Source organism: Falco punctatus (genome assembly GCF_963210335.1).
Source record: "Falco punctatus genome assembly, chromosome: 6".
Taxonomy (NCBI): Eukaryota; Metazoa; Chordata; class Aves; order Falconiformes; family Falconidae; genus Falco; species Falco punctatus.
This window is the reverse complement of record NC_137585.1, coordinates 42,507,274-42,520,436: the sequence shown is the minus strand read 5'-3', so window position 1 is coordinate 42,520,436 and position 13,163 is coordinate 42,507,274. Positions and strand designations below refer to the sequence as shown.

Here is a 13,163-nt window from a genome sequence, read left to right as displayed (position 1 = left end):
GATAAGCCCTGTGAGACAGAAACTGCACAACCTTGAGAGCCGATTGCGGAAAAACAGAATGCCCAAGCTCTGCAAATCACCCAATTGTTAGTCTAATTTTCTCAAGCTGTTTGGCACATAAATCTGCGTTTTGCACTGTACTGTTTTTGTACGTATACAGAGACATTAAGTGGAAAGGACAGACAAGAACCACAGCTCTCAAGCAGGTTTGGCTTGTAAGGCATGTAGTTTCCCTCTTCAAAATTATCAAGAACCCTCTACCAGTTCATCCAGTCTTCTCCTTCAAGAATTATATATAAGATATAACAACAAAAAAAATTACAAAAAAAACCCCAACACCCAAACCCAAAAAACTATTTCTCTACAATCATTACCATATCCATGACACTAGAGAAGGTTTAGCACCACATATTGCAAAATACAGTAGTCTGCACAAAAAAATTCAACACAAAAATTACATAATGATGCTCTAAGAGTATCCTCATTTGGGATATTTGGGAGTGTGGAAGACATTTTCTTACTATATGAATTTATGAAAAATTAGGGTATATATTTAGGTAAGAATACAGCTGCAACCCCTAAACACGCAACAGCTATTTAGCACTTCATAATTAGCTATCAACTAAAAAAAGCATGCTATCTACCACCTTACATCAACAACAGACCACTGCAGGAGAACATATTCTTGGGTTGATTAGACACATCTTACTATCTAATTTTAGAAACATAAACAGACATTTAAATTTTTTCTTCTACTGGGTAATGGCATTTTTACACTCTGAAAGGCATTAATAACAACTACTGTTCCAATCAGCCCCACTTCAAAGAAAACGTTCTATGCAAGTCATTTCTTTCTTCTTTAGAAAAAAGACATGAGGAGGAGGAGGAGGAGTAATAGAGAATTTGAGAACCATGGCACTTTTGTATGGGAAAAAGCTTGCACAATCCACCTAATCCTGCTCAGAATTGCAAGAAACTGACAGGAACAAATGTGATCATTAAAATTAGTCTCGAACAGATGTCACAATTGCAATGTTTCAACCTGTTCCAGCTTTTGTATGAAAGCTCTTACTACTCCCAAAAATATCCAGACTAACTGACATATTATTGATACTTACAGCTTTTGATACAAGTCAGTATTTTGAAAGTCAGTTCAAGCTGTCAGAAAACCTTTTAAAATATTCACCTTATTCACTGTCCATAACAGAACATTAGTTACGACGATCTAAAGACTAATTTTTTAATCTCATATTTTTAATATATTTTCATTCACACTTCATTAAATATTCATAGATATTAAAAATACACCTGACACTTTTCAGTCATACCAAGATACTAGCATTTTCAACCATAATCTAACTGCAATTGCTCTCTAGAGATTACGATGTAACAAGAATCAGTGAAGCAACAGTCTGTAACTCCACAGCGTCACTTTAATAAACAGCACTTTGCCTGTGCAATGTGAAGCATAATCATTATGTAAATCTCAAGGAACTCACTCAATTTTGTGTTAGATTAATTAGGCTGCTGGTAAGAAAACACAGGCAATTTGCATATGGATCAGGCAGCTCCTTGAAAAGCTTTGAAAACCAACTAATGAGCATTTATGCTCATACCTAATCATAAAATGTGGGCTTCCCACTCTCCTGTTTGGAGTTCTAAAGCCAGTGAAGAGACAGACACACACAAAGGAGCTGCCAAAAAATAGTCGTGCATCTCATTTACTCTGGAGACATATACTTTGATAACCACTGAAGGTCCTTAACTGTTTAAAATGTATTTATAGTTCACACAGAAAACCTTCAAATTATCCAAGGTGGAATAAAACAAAGAACTGTTAAAACCCTCCTAGATTTATTTTTATTTTTACACAGGTGAGCAACAAGTTCATCCAAGAGCTGGTGGCTGAGTTTATGAATATCAGCAGAGATACACACCACGCGTTACCAAACCCAGTAGTAGTCACTTAAAAATGGCATTTTAATACAGCTTCTGAAGCTCTGCTAATATCCTAATTTGTCTTACCTACTTTCTACCCTTAGAAAGAGTATTTTTATTTTTGGATGAATGGAACACACTTTCTCCTGACTTGATATGAGTGTTTAATGACAGAAAGAGATCATAATTTTGTTTGTTGTCCCTCTCCAACACAGACTTTAAATTTAATCGTCTCTTAAAAATGTCACTCCAAAGCATAACTCCAGTATGAAACCACTTAGATGCACAGCTGAGATTTAAATGATTTGGCTTGAATCTCATATAGGAGAAGGCAAGCAGTATTTAGGAAAATGAGAGGAGGAAGAATGCGAAACATGCCTGGATTCTCCTTTCATCTTGCCAAGATCCTAGAGCAGAATGTAACAAGAAAATTTTATTGTGGCAATCTTCCCCGGCAAATACTACAGGATAAAGAGGAATGGGATTAATCTGAAGTACTCTTCATTCCCCAGCAAAGAAATGGCTACCAGCTTTCTCTTCATACAGTTCTGAAAGATCAACTAGATGAGGAATGGCAGCTCTGACATAGAGTCAAGAGCACATGTTGCAGGCCAGAGGAAAGATTGCCCAGGGGCAAGACTGTGATGAGCTTGCTGGCAACCAAGCAGCTGAACTAACACTCTGGACATTTTAGAGTACTCTGGTACAAAGAAGGACCAAAACATAAACCAATTTAAAAATGGGTAAGAGAAAATACTGGTTTAGCTGATCGTTTAGCTTCAATTTGTTCAATACAACTGGTGCAACAGTCAGTTGAAAAACAAGCCACATAGGTATGGTTTGTATTTTATAGCTTAAAATGATTAATAGGATGTCACACTTCAAAGCCAAACCTTTAGGGTTTTTTTTTGTTGGGTTTTGGGCTTTTTTTTTTTTTTCTACATTCAAACAGTAACAAATAATACCTTTTATCTTTAGAATAACTACATAAGACATGATTAATGTCTGCATAGGACACTGATGCAAAAATAGTGTCTAAAATAATGCTGAGCAACCTAGAAATACAACAGCAGAAACTGCGTGTTTGTTAACTCCAAAGAATAAATGACCAAAAGCTACGTGGGTGGCATAAGCTGAAAAGACAGCCTTTAGACTCTGCTATGCATGTCCTTATTAGTATGCTTTGTTTGTATGTGACTTCTTGTGGTCTTTTTAATAACATTCCATTAAGTCTTTCCTATTGCAGTTTTCATATCAGGTCTTTGAAATGGCATACTTCTGGCAGTTATCAAAGCTGCCATTTAACGTGGATGTCTAACAGGGTAGGTCAAGCTATGTACTACGGAGCTACAATGTTCTTTGGCCTCAGAACTACAAGCATGTATTCCTGCTAAAAGAAAATCCACTTAAACAGTTTGTCATGCCATTAGATGTGATGCAGAATAAAGGAAAAACTAGTTCACTTACTCAAAGGCATTCTGTATTTTAAACCTTTTCTCATTTTGTGTAGTGTTAATACTTCTTTTCACTTTGGAAATTTTCGTGCCCACCTCAAAATCACTTTTAGTTCTGCATCAATCTTCTTTACAAGCTGCTCGACACAATTATAACCTACATTTGGCTTCACTACCAGTATATACAATGGTGTCTTTTCTGGTGATTCTGTAACAGAACACTCAAAAAAATGCTGAAGCACATTAAATAGCTATACTGGCCTTAACAGCTTGTTGACCTGATGGAAGAAGATTTTTTTTAAAAAAAGTTCCTATTCAGAAACATCCTAAAATCAATGGATTGTTTTATTTTCCATTTCAAAGGTGTACCCATTTCCTGAAATCTTGCAGCAAGGCAGCATTACTCTCTATGGATCACCCATTCCACCTATAAAAGTGCCTCCTGCTAAGAAACACTGTTTTACACTTAACCTTAGCGTTTTTTGGTTTTAGCAACATTTCCCATTCATTAAACATAAGCCAGTCTCTTTCCCTTCCCTAACTACACAGTTCGCTTTTCTTACCTGATAGAGCTGCAATTAACCAGTCTCTGGCTGAAGGTACAAAAGTCTTTACTTTCAGTTCAAGAATGAAGTTATGTCAAGACTGAAACAAGTTGCATAACTGTAAGGACTGCCAAGCAGCTTGCATCTTGTCAGCCTTCATTAAATATCAACACTAATCAAAAGATTAAAAAAAAAACCCAAAAACAATGAATAATCCAGGAAAAGGCAAAAGTCCCAAGATGACAATATAATCACCATTGCCTTTCCATTATGAAAGAAAAAAACAAATCTTTTTCAGCTCTCCAGAGCTACTGAATGTATTCAAAGACATGCCTTGAACGGTTGCTGCTTTTCCTTTTTTATTTAAAGTGATGTGTTCACATTCATTTAGCTAAAACGTAAGATCCTAAACTTTTGGGGCCATCAAACCACTACAAACGCCCAGACTTACTCGCTGGCCACCAGTACTCAAGAGATCCCAGTAACTTATAGATGTGACCTTTTCCTATACTGCTCTGCATGCTACCTCCTGGGCCTCGACTATTACACATTTACCTATAAAGCATACGCCTATCTCAGCAGTGTCGCAATCCTCCCGTCGGCCGGTCAGAGGGGGAAGAGCACGCTGCCCACCGCCGGGGGAGCCAGGAAAGGCCAAGCCAGGGTGGGGGCGGAGGGGGCCAGGGAAGCGGCAGCTATCAGGAAGCCCAAGGATGGGAGCGGGGCGAGCCGGCGTGCGGGTCCGTAACCGCTCCAGCGGCGCGGAAGCACGGCCAGGGACCGAGGCCGCACCGCGGCCCGGCGCTCAGCAGGCGCGGAGGGCCCGCGGGTGAGGCCCGGCAGGCCCAGCCACAGCAGAAAGAACCACCCGCCGCAGCGGAAAACTAAGCGGGCTACGCCAGACCCAAGCCTCCCAGCCCCCCAGATCCCGTCTGTGACGGACGAGCCCCCAACCCGCCACTGCTCGCCCTACCTGAGACTGCGGAAGAAGCAGCTACGCCGCTATCGCCCACCGCTCGGGCCGCCGCTGCCGCCAGGCACGGCGCATGCGCACAGCGCCCCGCACCCCCGCCCCGCGGCCAGCAAAGGCTGTCGGGAACCGTCCCGCCGGGTCATCGGGCCCCGAGGCATGCCGGGAGCTATGGTCCCGGAGGAGCCGCGTGGCACGCTGGGACACGCAGTCCGCCCGCAGCGGCGCGGGGCTGCGGCCCGGGGCTGTTCCGGTCGCGGGGTCACGCTGCGCCCCGCCCGTCTCCGCCCTGCGTGGCCGGGCAGTGCCTTGAGGTGGGCAGCGCCCGGCTGGCGCCGCGGGGGTGGTCGTGCCCGGGAGCGTTGACTTTCCCCGCCGCGGGGCAAGTACCCGAGTCCTGGGAGCGGAGCCGGCGGGAGAGTTTGGTGGCGTTGCCCAGCAGCGGCCGCTGCCGCCGCCCTCGGGGAGCGGTGAGGTCGAGGGGCGGGGGGTGCGCTGGGGAAGGAGGCTGCGACCGCTGTCGGAGTAGGGGCGGCCCGGGTTCCCCGTGGAGCGCCGTGGAGAGCGGGCAGCCGGGCCGGCGGGCCCCGGGCAGAAGCGTCCGGCGGAGGCCGTTGCAGCGGTGCCCGCTCTGGAGTGCTGCCTCAGCCGTGCCCCGCTGCGAGGCGGACGCAAAACATTCCGGTTTGTGAATTCAGCGGAGTCAGGCGAAACAGAGGCAAAATTGTCTCTCGGCGGCACCCCGGAGGGGCTGCGGGGTGTCACTACGTCCTTCCCGGGGCTGGAATATGCAAAGGGGAAGGAAATAGGGCCCCTGCGAAAGATGCCGCTTTGACTGGGGCTTTGTAGTTAAGCTCTAGTGCTCTGTTGAGCCAGTAGATGAAAGCTGGTCTGGGTCACGTCAGTTTAAAATCAGAAGTAGCTTAAACTGGGTTAGTCCTGGTAAACTAATGTGGAGTTAGCAAATCACATCTCCCGCATGACTAAGCCTTGTTTAAATATATATGATTCTGTGCTACACGTTATACACACCTTTATGGGAAAAGAACAGCTATTCCTACTGGTGCTGAATTTCGCTGTGGTGGTAAGGTATCATCATTGTAGCATAGCTTCCTCGTTACATGGTTCCCTGTCGACAGCAAAGGATGTTATTGTTCTGATAGTGCTTGACCATGCCCACCGGGCCACCTTTTCTGTCCGCCCTCATCGATCTTTGTAAGATCTGGCCATTTTATATATGTTTGCTCCTTTGACTAAGTCAAGAAAATCTTGTGATAACTATCATCAAATGCACATCTATTTCAGCACACAGATCATCAGTCAACCAAAAGCACAGATTCTAGCTGAGGGCAAGGGATCAGCTAATTTTATGATGGAAAACTCTTCAATTAAATAAGTTCTTATTGTCCTCAAGTATGCACATACTGTGGAACATACTGTATGCTTAGGTTGTCCCCCTTACACCTTACTATAGCTGGTCTCCCAACAAGTTGGATTATTCTATGTACAGATATCTCTAATTTTGGATAAAAATTTAGGATTAATACTTTCTTAAGACATTCTATAAGTTAAGAGAAGGATTTGGAAGATGGAAGGTAGGAAAAGATTGACAGTAGTAAGGTTGTGCATTTGCTTTCAGAATATTTTTCATTGTTGAGCATTTCATACCCATAATTTCTACATCTCATTGTTTAAGAAATAATTACTGTAAGAAATAATAGTGTTTTTTAAAAAACAATCCTTAAATATGTTAATGAAACCAAGTAGTATTCAATTAACTGAAGAACTGCCAAGATCAGTATGCACCTGTATGTGATTTTCTCGTATTTTCCTTTGCCATCTACAACAAAGCGCAGAAAAGCAAAAATGTATATGTGATGTCAACTTTACAAAGTCATGGCTTATACGGAACGCATGTTTTCTAAAATATTTAGCCAACGCTGAAGGAATGGTAAATACAGGGGAGCTCTCAAACAGGTTACGTGTTCAGAAAAGATGAGTAAAGGTTGATTTTTATCCTCCCTTAAGCTACAGAAGGATTTCAGAGTTTTACAGCTCTTCTCTCAGACAGATTAGGTGTATTTTTTGTAATACCAGTTCAGCCTTTCATTAAGAAAGGACGTTTCAGTTGTTGAGTCTCTAAATAGCTGAATGATAAGCAAGGTGGACAATGGAACAGATCTCAAAATATCATTTTCCACATAGAGCATTGTTACAGTTATTGACTGAGCTTGATTTTTTTCTATAAAATTACATATCCCAGCTGTGTCATTAGTTTTTTGAATAACGATGATTTTAATATTCTAGTTAGTTTTATTTCTTTCTTAATTTTCTTAACTATTTATGCCATATTTATAATTTAGGTCAATAAGTAGATTAAAAATGTTATATTTTAAACTTGGTAGAATCTAATTTCTGAAATAATGATAATAAAGGCTAGAGACAGCTCCAGAGAACAGAATGATCCAAGACTTCCAGTCCCTTCTGTTTTTTTCAGGTACTGCATTGACTTCCAGGTATATGAGAAGCCACCGTGGTCCACAGCAACCTATTGCTTACAGGTAAGCAGTAGAACAAAACTTTGCACCGCTTTCTGATCAGTTTTTTGTCAGTTTTGAGGTTGTTTACTATCCTTTATCAATTCAAGTATTGTAAACAAAAGGAAAGGTTATTTAATACAAGAGTTTATTTTAGAAATTAATGTCAAGAAATGGATGTTCATAGTATGAAACTAATGCAGATGTTGATTGTATTTTAAATACTAGAAATGTTTTTCTGACTACAAGGAGATGTTTATCCTACAAGGGCTGGTCCAGAGAGCACCTGGTTTGTTTGTTCATTAACATAAAAATACTGCATTGAGAGGTAGGGAGAAAAAAAAAGGCTATTAAAAGTTAAAAAAGATGTTTTACATGTGTCCTGATCTTCACTGGTAGTGTCCCATATTCGTGGAGTATGTATGATGTAATTTTTAACTTGAAGAAAAAATGGTTTTACTGTAGTCTCCTTGTTTGCAGTAGAGTAAAATATGAACACGGTGTTAATCAGTGTTAGAAAATCGATAGTTATTAGAATTATCTTGTGTGGTTCAGTAGCCAGTCTCCCTTAAATCATTTGATGTAAAATTGATTGGCAGTGATAATGTCTGATAATTGTTATTTTAATTTTCTTTCCAGGGGAAAATAAAATCAGTATGGCACCCATTTTAGATTGGAAGAAGCTTATGAAAGTTGATCCGGATGCTTTGCCTCATCAAGAGGAACGAGCAGATAGATTGCTGGAGACTGTGTCCAAGGTACTCAGGGAGAAAACAGAAGATAAGGGTTTTGTTACACATTCTTCCCTAAACTGTCTCTGGTCCTTCACATACAAAATGAATTATTTTGTGGACTTCACTGATACTTGTATAAACCCACTGTTGTCTCTTTCCTTAGGTTGATGGGAAAGACTTAAAAACTGAAACTTTGGAACACCTGATACACCTTTTTAAAATTACTCAGTCGCTATTGAAGGTTTGTATTAATCCTCACTTTCTACAATTCTGCAGATCCATTTGTTTTTTGTTTTTTTTTTTGTTTAAATGAAAGTATCATTAGTCTTTTTTTTTCTCTTTTCCTGCACAGTGGTTACTTGTAGAAGCATTTCTATGCTAAGTGTGTGCTTGTACCTAATTATCTGTAGCTGTTGGGATTATGGCATGTAGCAGCGGGAAGTCAAGTGAATAGGACTAACATCGTTACATAGTTGAGGAACCTTAATTTTATAGGTAGAAAATGTGAACAAGTATTTCAAAAATTGGTTAGATATTGTAAGTTCCTGGTAATTATTTTAACTTTAATAGAAGTTTTTGTGGTAGGCTGATGTTTTGGAGTAAATTAAAATGTCACCATGAATGAAGAAACACCACTGTCCTAAAATTAATCCTATCAATCTGTCACACTTTCTTGTATGTACTCATAACTGTACTGAAAGTGAGAAATAACAGCAGCATAGGTTAGCACATTGGTTTAGAGAGGCTTTTTTACTGGTTTTAATTTTCAGCAGTATGCTTTTGAATGTTAAGGTAGCCTTGGAGAACAAATCAATAAAAAAGATATTTCAACAATCTGAACTTAACTGTCAGCATGAGGAAAAATGGGAGTAGTTTCATTTGTTTAAAGAAAGAAGATTGATTTTCTTTTCTAAATTATTTTTGTCATTTTAAGCATGAGGTCTATGGAACATTCTCTTAATTTACATTAGTAGTAAATATTTTTTCTTTGTTTACTATACTTTTTTTCCCAGATGAAAGCTCAGGAGGTAGAGCTGGCACTAGAAGAAGTTGAAAAAGCAGGGGAAGAGCAAGCCAAATGTGGTAGGCAAGCCTTTCTATGCTGTTCCTAAATTATTTGTTAAATGTGTTTTTAATTGGTTTTTTGAAGTTTAAGAAACTGAACAAAATACCAACTGTTCTGAAGTCAGTTGCTTCAATGAAGCCAAATATTTAAAGACTAAGGTTAACCACTGTTGTTTTATGTACTTTTTATGTTATTGGGTAATTCACTATATCAGTTCTATTTTAACAGAAAATCAATTTAAAACAAAGGTGATGAAACTTCAGAATGAATTGGAGGTATGTTTTAAAATTTTGCTAGTTTATAGAGTGCTATTTGGTGGTGGGGTTTTAATTAAGTTTTTTTTAGACTAGTGTTTTAAGCTAGTAAAGAGATGTAACAGCCCTACATTTTAGCTAATATTTTTTTTTGCTTTTGAATATTCATCAGCCTCAGGTTTGCAAAAAAGCTGTATATACAATGATTTTTTTTATACTTTAATAAATCCCATTTATTTTTAGACATATCTGGGTTATGTTGAAAGAAGCTAGTGAGCCTTTCCTATTGCTTTTCCTGAATGTTAGAAACATTAGTCTTAGCATCTGCTTTGCTTTTTTAGTTCTTTCTATTTTGAAGAACTGTACTATATTTATGTTATTTTAACATTTTTAAGATGGCACAAAGATCTGCTGGTGGTCGTGACACTCGTTTTTTGCGTGATGAGATCCGCCAACTGGAAAAACAATTAGAACAAAAAGAGAGACAGTTAACAGATACAGAAAAAGAATTAGAAAAAGAGAAGAAAATGAATGAACAGGTAAGAACTTCAGCTTGGCATCTCTAAAAGCTGTTCTGGCACATCTTTTGAGAAGGTGACGTTCTGAAAAGATCCTCTGCAGTTAAAAAACACGCAATTGAAATAGGACTGCTGTGCGTTCATTTTCTGTTTTGTTTCTGGAGTTCTTTGTTTTCATAGTATGTGATGTTAGGATACATATAAAGGTTTTCCATGTTGTTTTAGCTTGCTCTTCGAAATGAAGATGCCGAAAATGAAAACATCAAATTAAGGAGAGAGGTTAGTAAAGAATTATTGCTGTTTTCCTGTATTATTTACTTTATTTATAAATATATTATTAGCTTTCTGTATTTGTATTTGGTGTGGCATAACGTTTAATTCCATTTTGGAACATTTCCTGGTTACTACTACAAAAAGAATATGGAATTTTAATCACATTTAGCAAATATATAGTACATCTGCTCCAATGAAACTTAGTTAATTGACGTCAGGAGATGTCTACTTTTAAATTTACTTAGTCCTACAGTGCATTAATTTTATCTGGATTTTGTGTTTGAATTTTTTGGTTTTTTTCTTAAATACTATTGACAAAAGATCTGGTGGATATTAGATGGGATTCAGATTATGCTTGCTGCTTTTGCAAAGGTTGCCTGATTAAAATTATAAAAAGTCAAAAGTTAATGTAACAATAACTGCAGAGGTAGAGTTAACATTCTTTATTGCTAGACCTTTTTAATCATTCTCTTGAAACACTTTTTTCTAACTGTTTTTGGAAGAAAATGCATGTTTTGGGGCATTTAATATCTGTATTCTTGGCCTCTGAAGAGAATAAAATAGACGGCAAAAGTTAAATACGTGTCCTGGGGGGAAAACCTCGAGAATCATTCCTCAAAATGCCTTTTTGTGTATGTGTATGTATGTATGTGCATGCACAAGTATAAAGAAAACTGGTTTATTTTCTCTCTATGTTGATTCCTATTTAGTCTTCCTGAAGCAAAGATAATTTCTAATACTTTTCATGCTTTGTTCTCTCCTTTTTAATCTGAAGAAAAAAAGCATAAAGAAAAAGGTGAGGCTTCTAAGTTTTTTTAAAAGCAGACTATAGGAGTTTGGATGGGTTTTGACTGTCTTAGCTCTTTGTGTTAGCTTGCTAGAAGAGCAACAACTTTGTCTTCAACTCTTCAAAACAGACTTAAGTTTGGATTGCTTTCTGTGCAGAATGAACAATTGCGTCAGGATCTAGTTGACTATCAGAGACAAATAGATTCTCAAAAAGAAACAATTCTATCACGAAGAGAAGAGGATTCTGATTACAGATCACAGTTGTCCAAAAAGAACTTTGAGCTTGTCCAGTATTTGGATGAAATTCAGGTAAAATCTATGTATGCTATTGGCATTTATTAGACTGTTATTAACAATACTGTTTTTCAAAAACCTATGTCAATTTACAGATTGAGTCATGTGGAGTCAGGGAATTCATAATGCAGTTGGGTTCTGTGATGCATATACTTCACATTTGTGAATCTGGCAAAGGTAATGAAGTTACTGGCAATGGGAGATGTGTCTTTTATTTGCTGTTAGGTTTTGTTGAAATTGATGATTAGACACAAAATACTCTCTTCTGTGCTAATTTCATGTAGGACTTTTCAAGTCTTAAATTTAAGGTAACTATCAATTAGTGCTTATTCAGGTGTTGAGATGTGCACTTTTTAAAAGCAGCTTTTTCTTCTATTTTGCAGAATTTGACTGAAGCTAATGAGGAGTTAGACATTCAAAACCAAGAAATGAGGAAGAATCTTGAGGAATCAGTGCAAGAAATGGAGAAGATGACTGATGAATATAACAAAATGAAACTAATAGTGCAGCAATCTGATATTGTTATGGATCAGTTAAGAAAAGAGAAAGAACAGTACAAATTTCAAGTAAGAACTGATTCATATTCTTGGAAATATTTTTTTTTATTTATAGTGTATTATATATTTTAGCTTAAATCAAAAAACATTCAACACACCCAGTTAAAAACACATGCTCTGCTGAAACAGCACACTCTTAAAAGTAGTGTGATCTTTATAGCTGCTGCAAATTTTAAAATCTGACTGCAGATCATAATTTTTTTTGTACAAAAAGTTAGTCATACTCTGTTCTTAAGAGTCATGATCTTCCCTTGCTGCTGTAATGCTAATCTGTTAGGTTGCATGTGCTTTATGTGGTGTGTTTGTACATATACATTGGTTAAGCAAAACACTTCTGTGATATGATGTTCATCTAAATGGCATTTCTAGATTCAGGAGCTTTCAGACCAACTGAAAGCAAAGAATGAGGAGGACGATCCACTCATGGCAGCTGTAAATGCAAAAGTTGAAGAATGGAAGGTACTTTTAAATACTTTTAAATTATTTTTAGGGATTATTTCATGTGTTCTGATGGTATTTTATCTTCTTCTCAGAAAATCTTAGCTTCAAAAGATGATGAACTCCTGGAGTATCAGCAAACATTGTTTAACTTGAAAGAGAAAATGAAAATGGCTCAACTTGATGTAGACAGAAACAGTATACTGGCCCTTCAGCAGGTACAGTCTATGTGAGAAAGCACACATGTATAAATTACCATTCACTAAACATGCTAGTGACAGAATATGTATTTCTTCTGTTTGAGAATTATGAGAAAGGTTGATTTATTCCCCTACAAAGCTAGCTTAATAGACAATGCACAAAGGAAACGTCTCTTGCTTTGTGTATGATCAGCGCTCTTGGTGGTTGGTTCTGTTACTTTCATATTTATCTTTTCTAACTATTAGTAGAGTGGTTGCTTTACCAGCTAGGCATCCATAATTTAATGTTTTAAAAATATAGCTTAGTTTCTGTCCTCTAGATTTGTTAGTCGAGGAAGAGCCTTACCTAGTGTTTAATTTTCTGTGTTACTTTGCCTCACCTGGTGCCATAGTATTAAGTCTGTGGTACAGCCCATGATAGAGCTAGCTGAATTTAAGTATTGCTCATGTTGATGCAAAATTACATAGTTCTTTATGATTTTGAATTCCCAGACTTTCTTGAAAAATATAAAAAGAATAAATAAATAATGTGGCCCATTAGGAACCCTGAAATATGTATTATGGAAAGCACATTGTATGATACTAGAATGTTTTCT

At 38.1% G+C, this 13,163-nt stretch overlaps 2 protein-coding genes across 14 annotated transcripts in view; one reads left to right on the top strand and one right to left on the bottom strand.

Moving 5' to 3' along the window:
• Positions 1–5,348, bottom strand: part of TMTC3 (transmembrane O-mannosyltransferase targeting cadherins 3) — a 59,204-nt gene extending 53,856 nt beyond the window's left edge. For 3 of the 13 annotated variants that reach the window (XR_013929246.1, XM_080394219.1, XM_080394218.1), the window contains exon 1: positions 4,911–5,051. The gene's annotated coding sequence lies outside the window, so the exon portion shown is untranslated. Of the gene's footprint in view, positions 1–3,955; positions 4,110–4,910 lie in introns of all 13 variants that reach the window. The other 10 variants (XM_080394222.1, XM_080394223.1, XR_013929245.1 and 7 more) reach the window with 7 other exon arrangements.
• Positions 5,349–5,389: 41 nt separating this feature from the next.
• Positions 5,390–13,163, top strand: part of CEP290 (centrosomal protein 290) — a 54,352-nt gene continuing 46,578 nt past the window's right edge. The window contains exons 1-11 of the mRNA XM_080391629.1: positions 5,390–7,468; positions 8,084–8,202; positions 8,342–8,419; positions 9,192–9,261; positions 9,473–9,519; positions 9,894–10,037; positions 10,242–10,295; positions 11,235–11,387; positions 11,756–11,938; positions 12,299–12,388; positions 12,463–12,585. Coding sequence (XP_080247755.1) covers positions 8,101–8,202; positions 8,342–8,419; positions 9,192–9,261; positions 9,473–9,519; positions 9,894–10,037; positions 10,242–10,295; positions 11,235–11,387; positions 11,756–11,938; positions 12,299–12,388; positions 12,463–12,585 — 1,044 coding nt within the window. The 5' untranslated portion in view covers positions 5,390–7,468; positions 8,084–8,100. The remainder of the gene's footprint in view (positions 7,469–8,083; positions 8,203–8,341; positions 8,420–9,191; positions 9,262–9,472; positions 9,520–9,893; positions 10,038–10,241; positions 10,296–11,234; positions 11,388–11,755; positions 11,939–12,298; positions 12,389–12,462; positions 12,586–13,163) is intronic.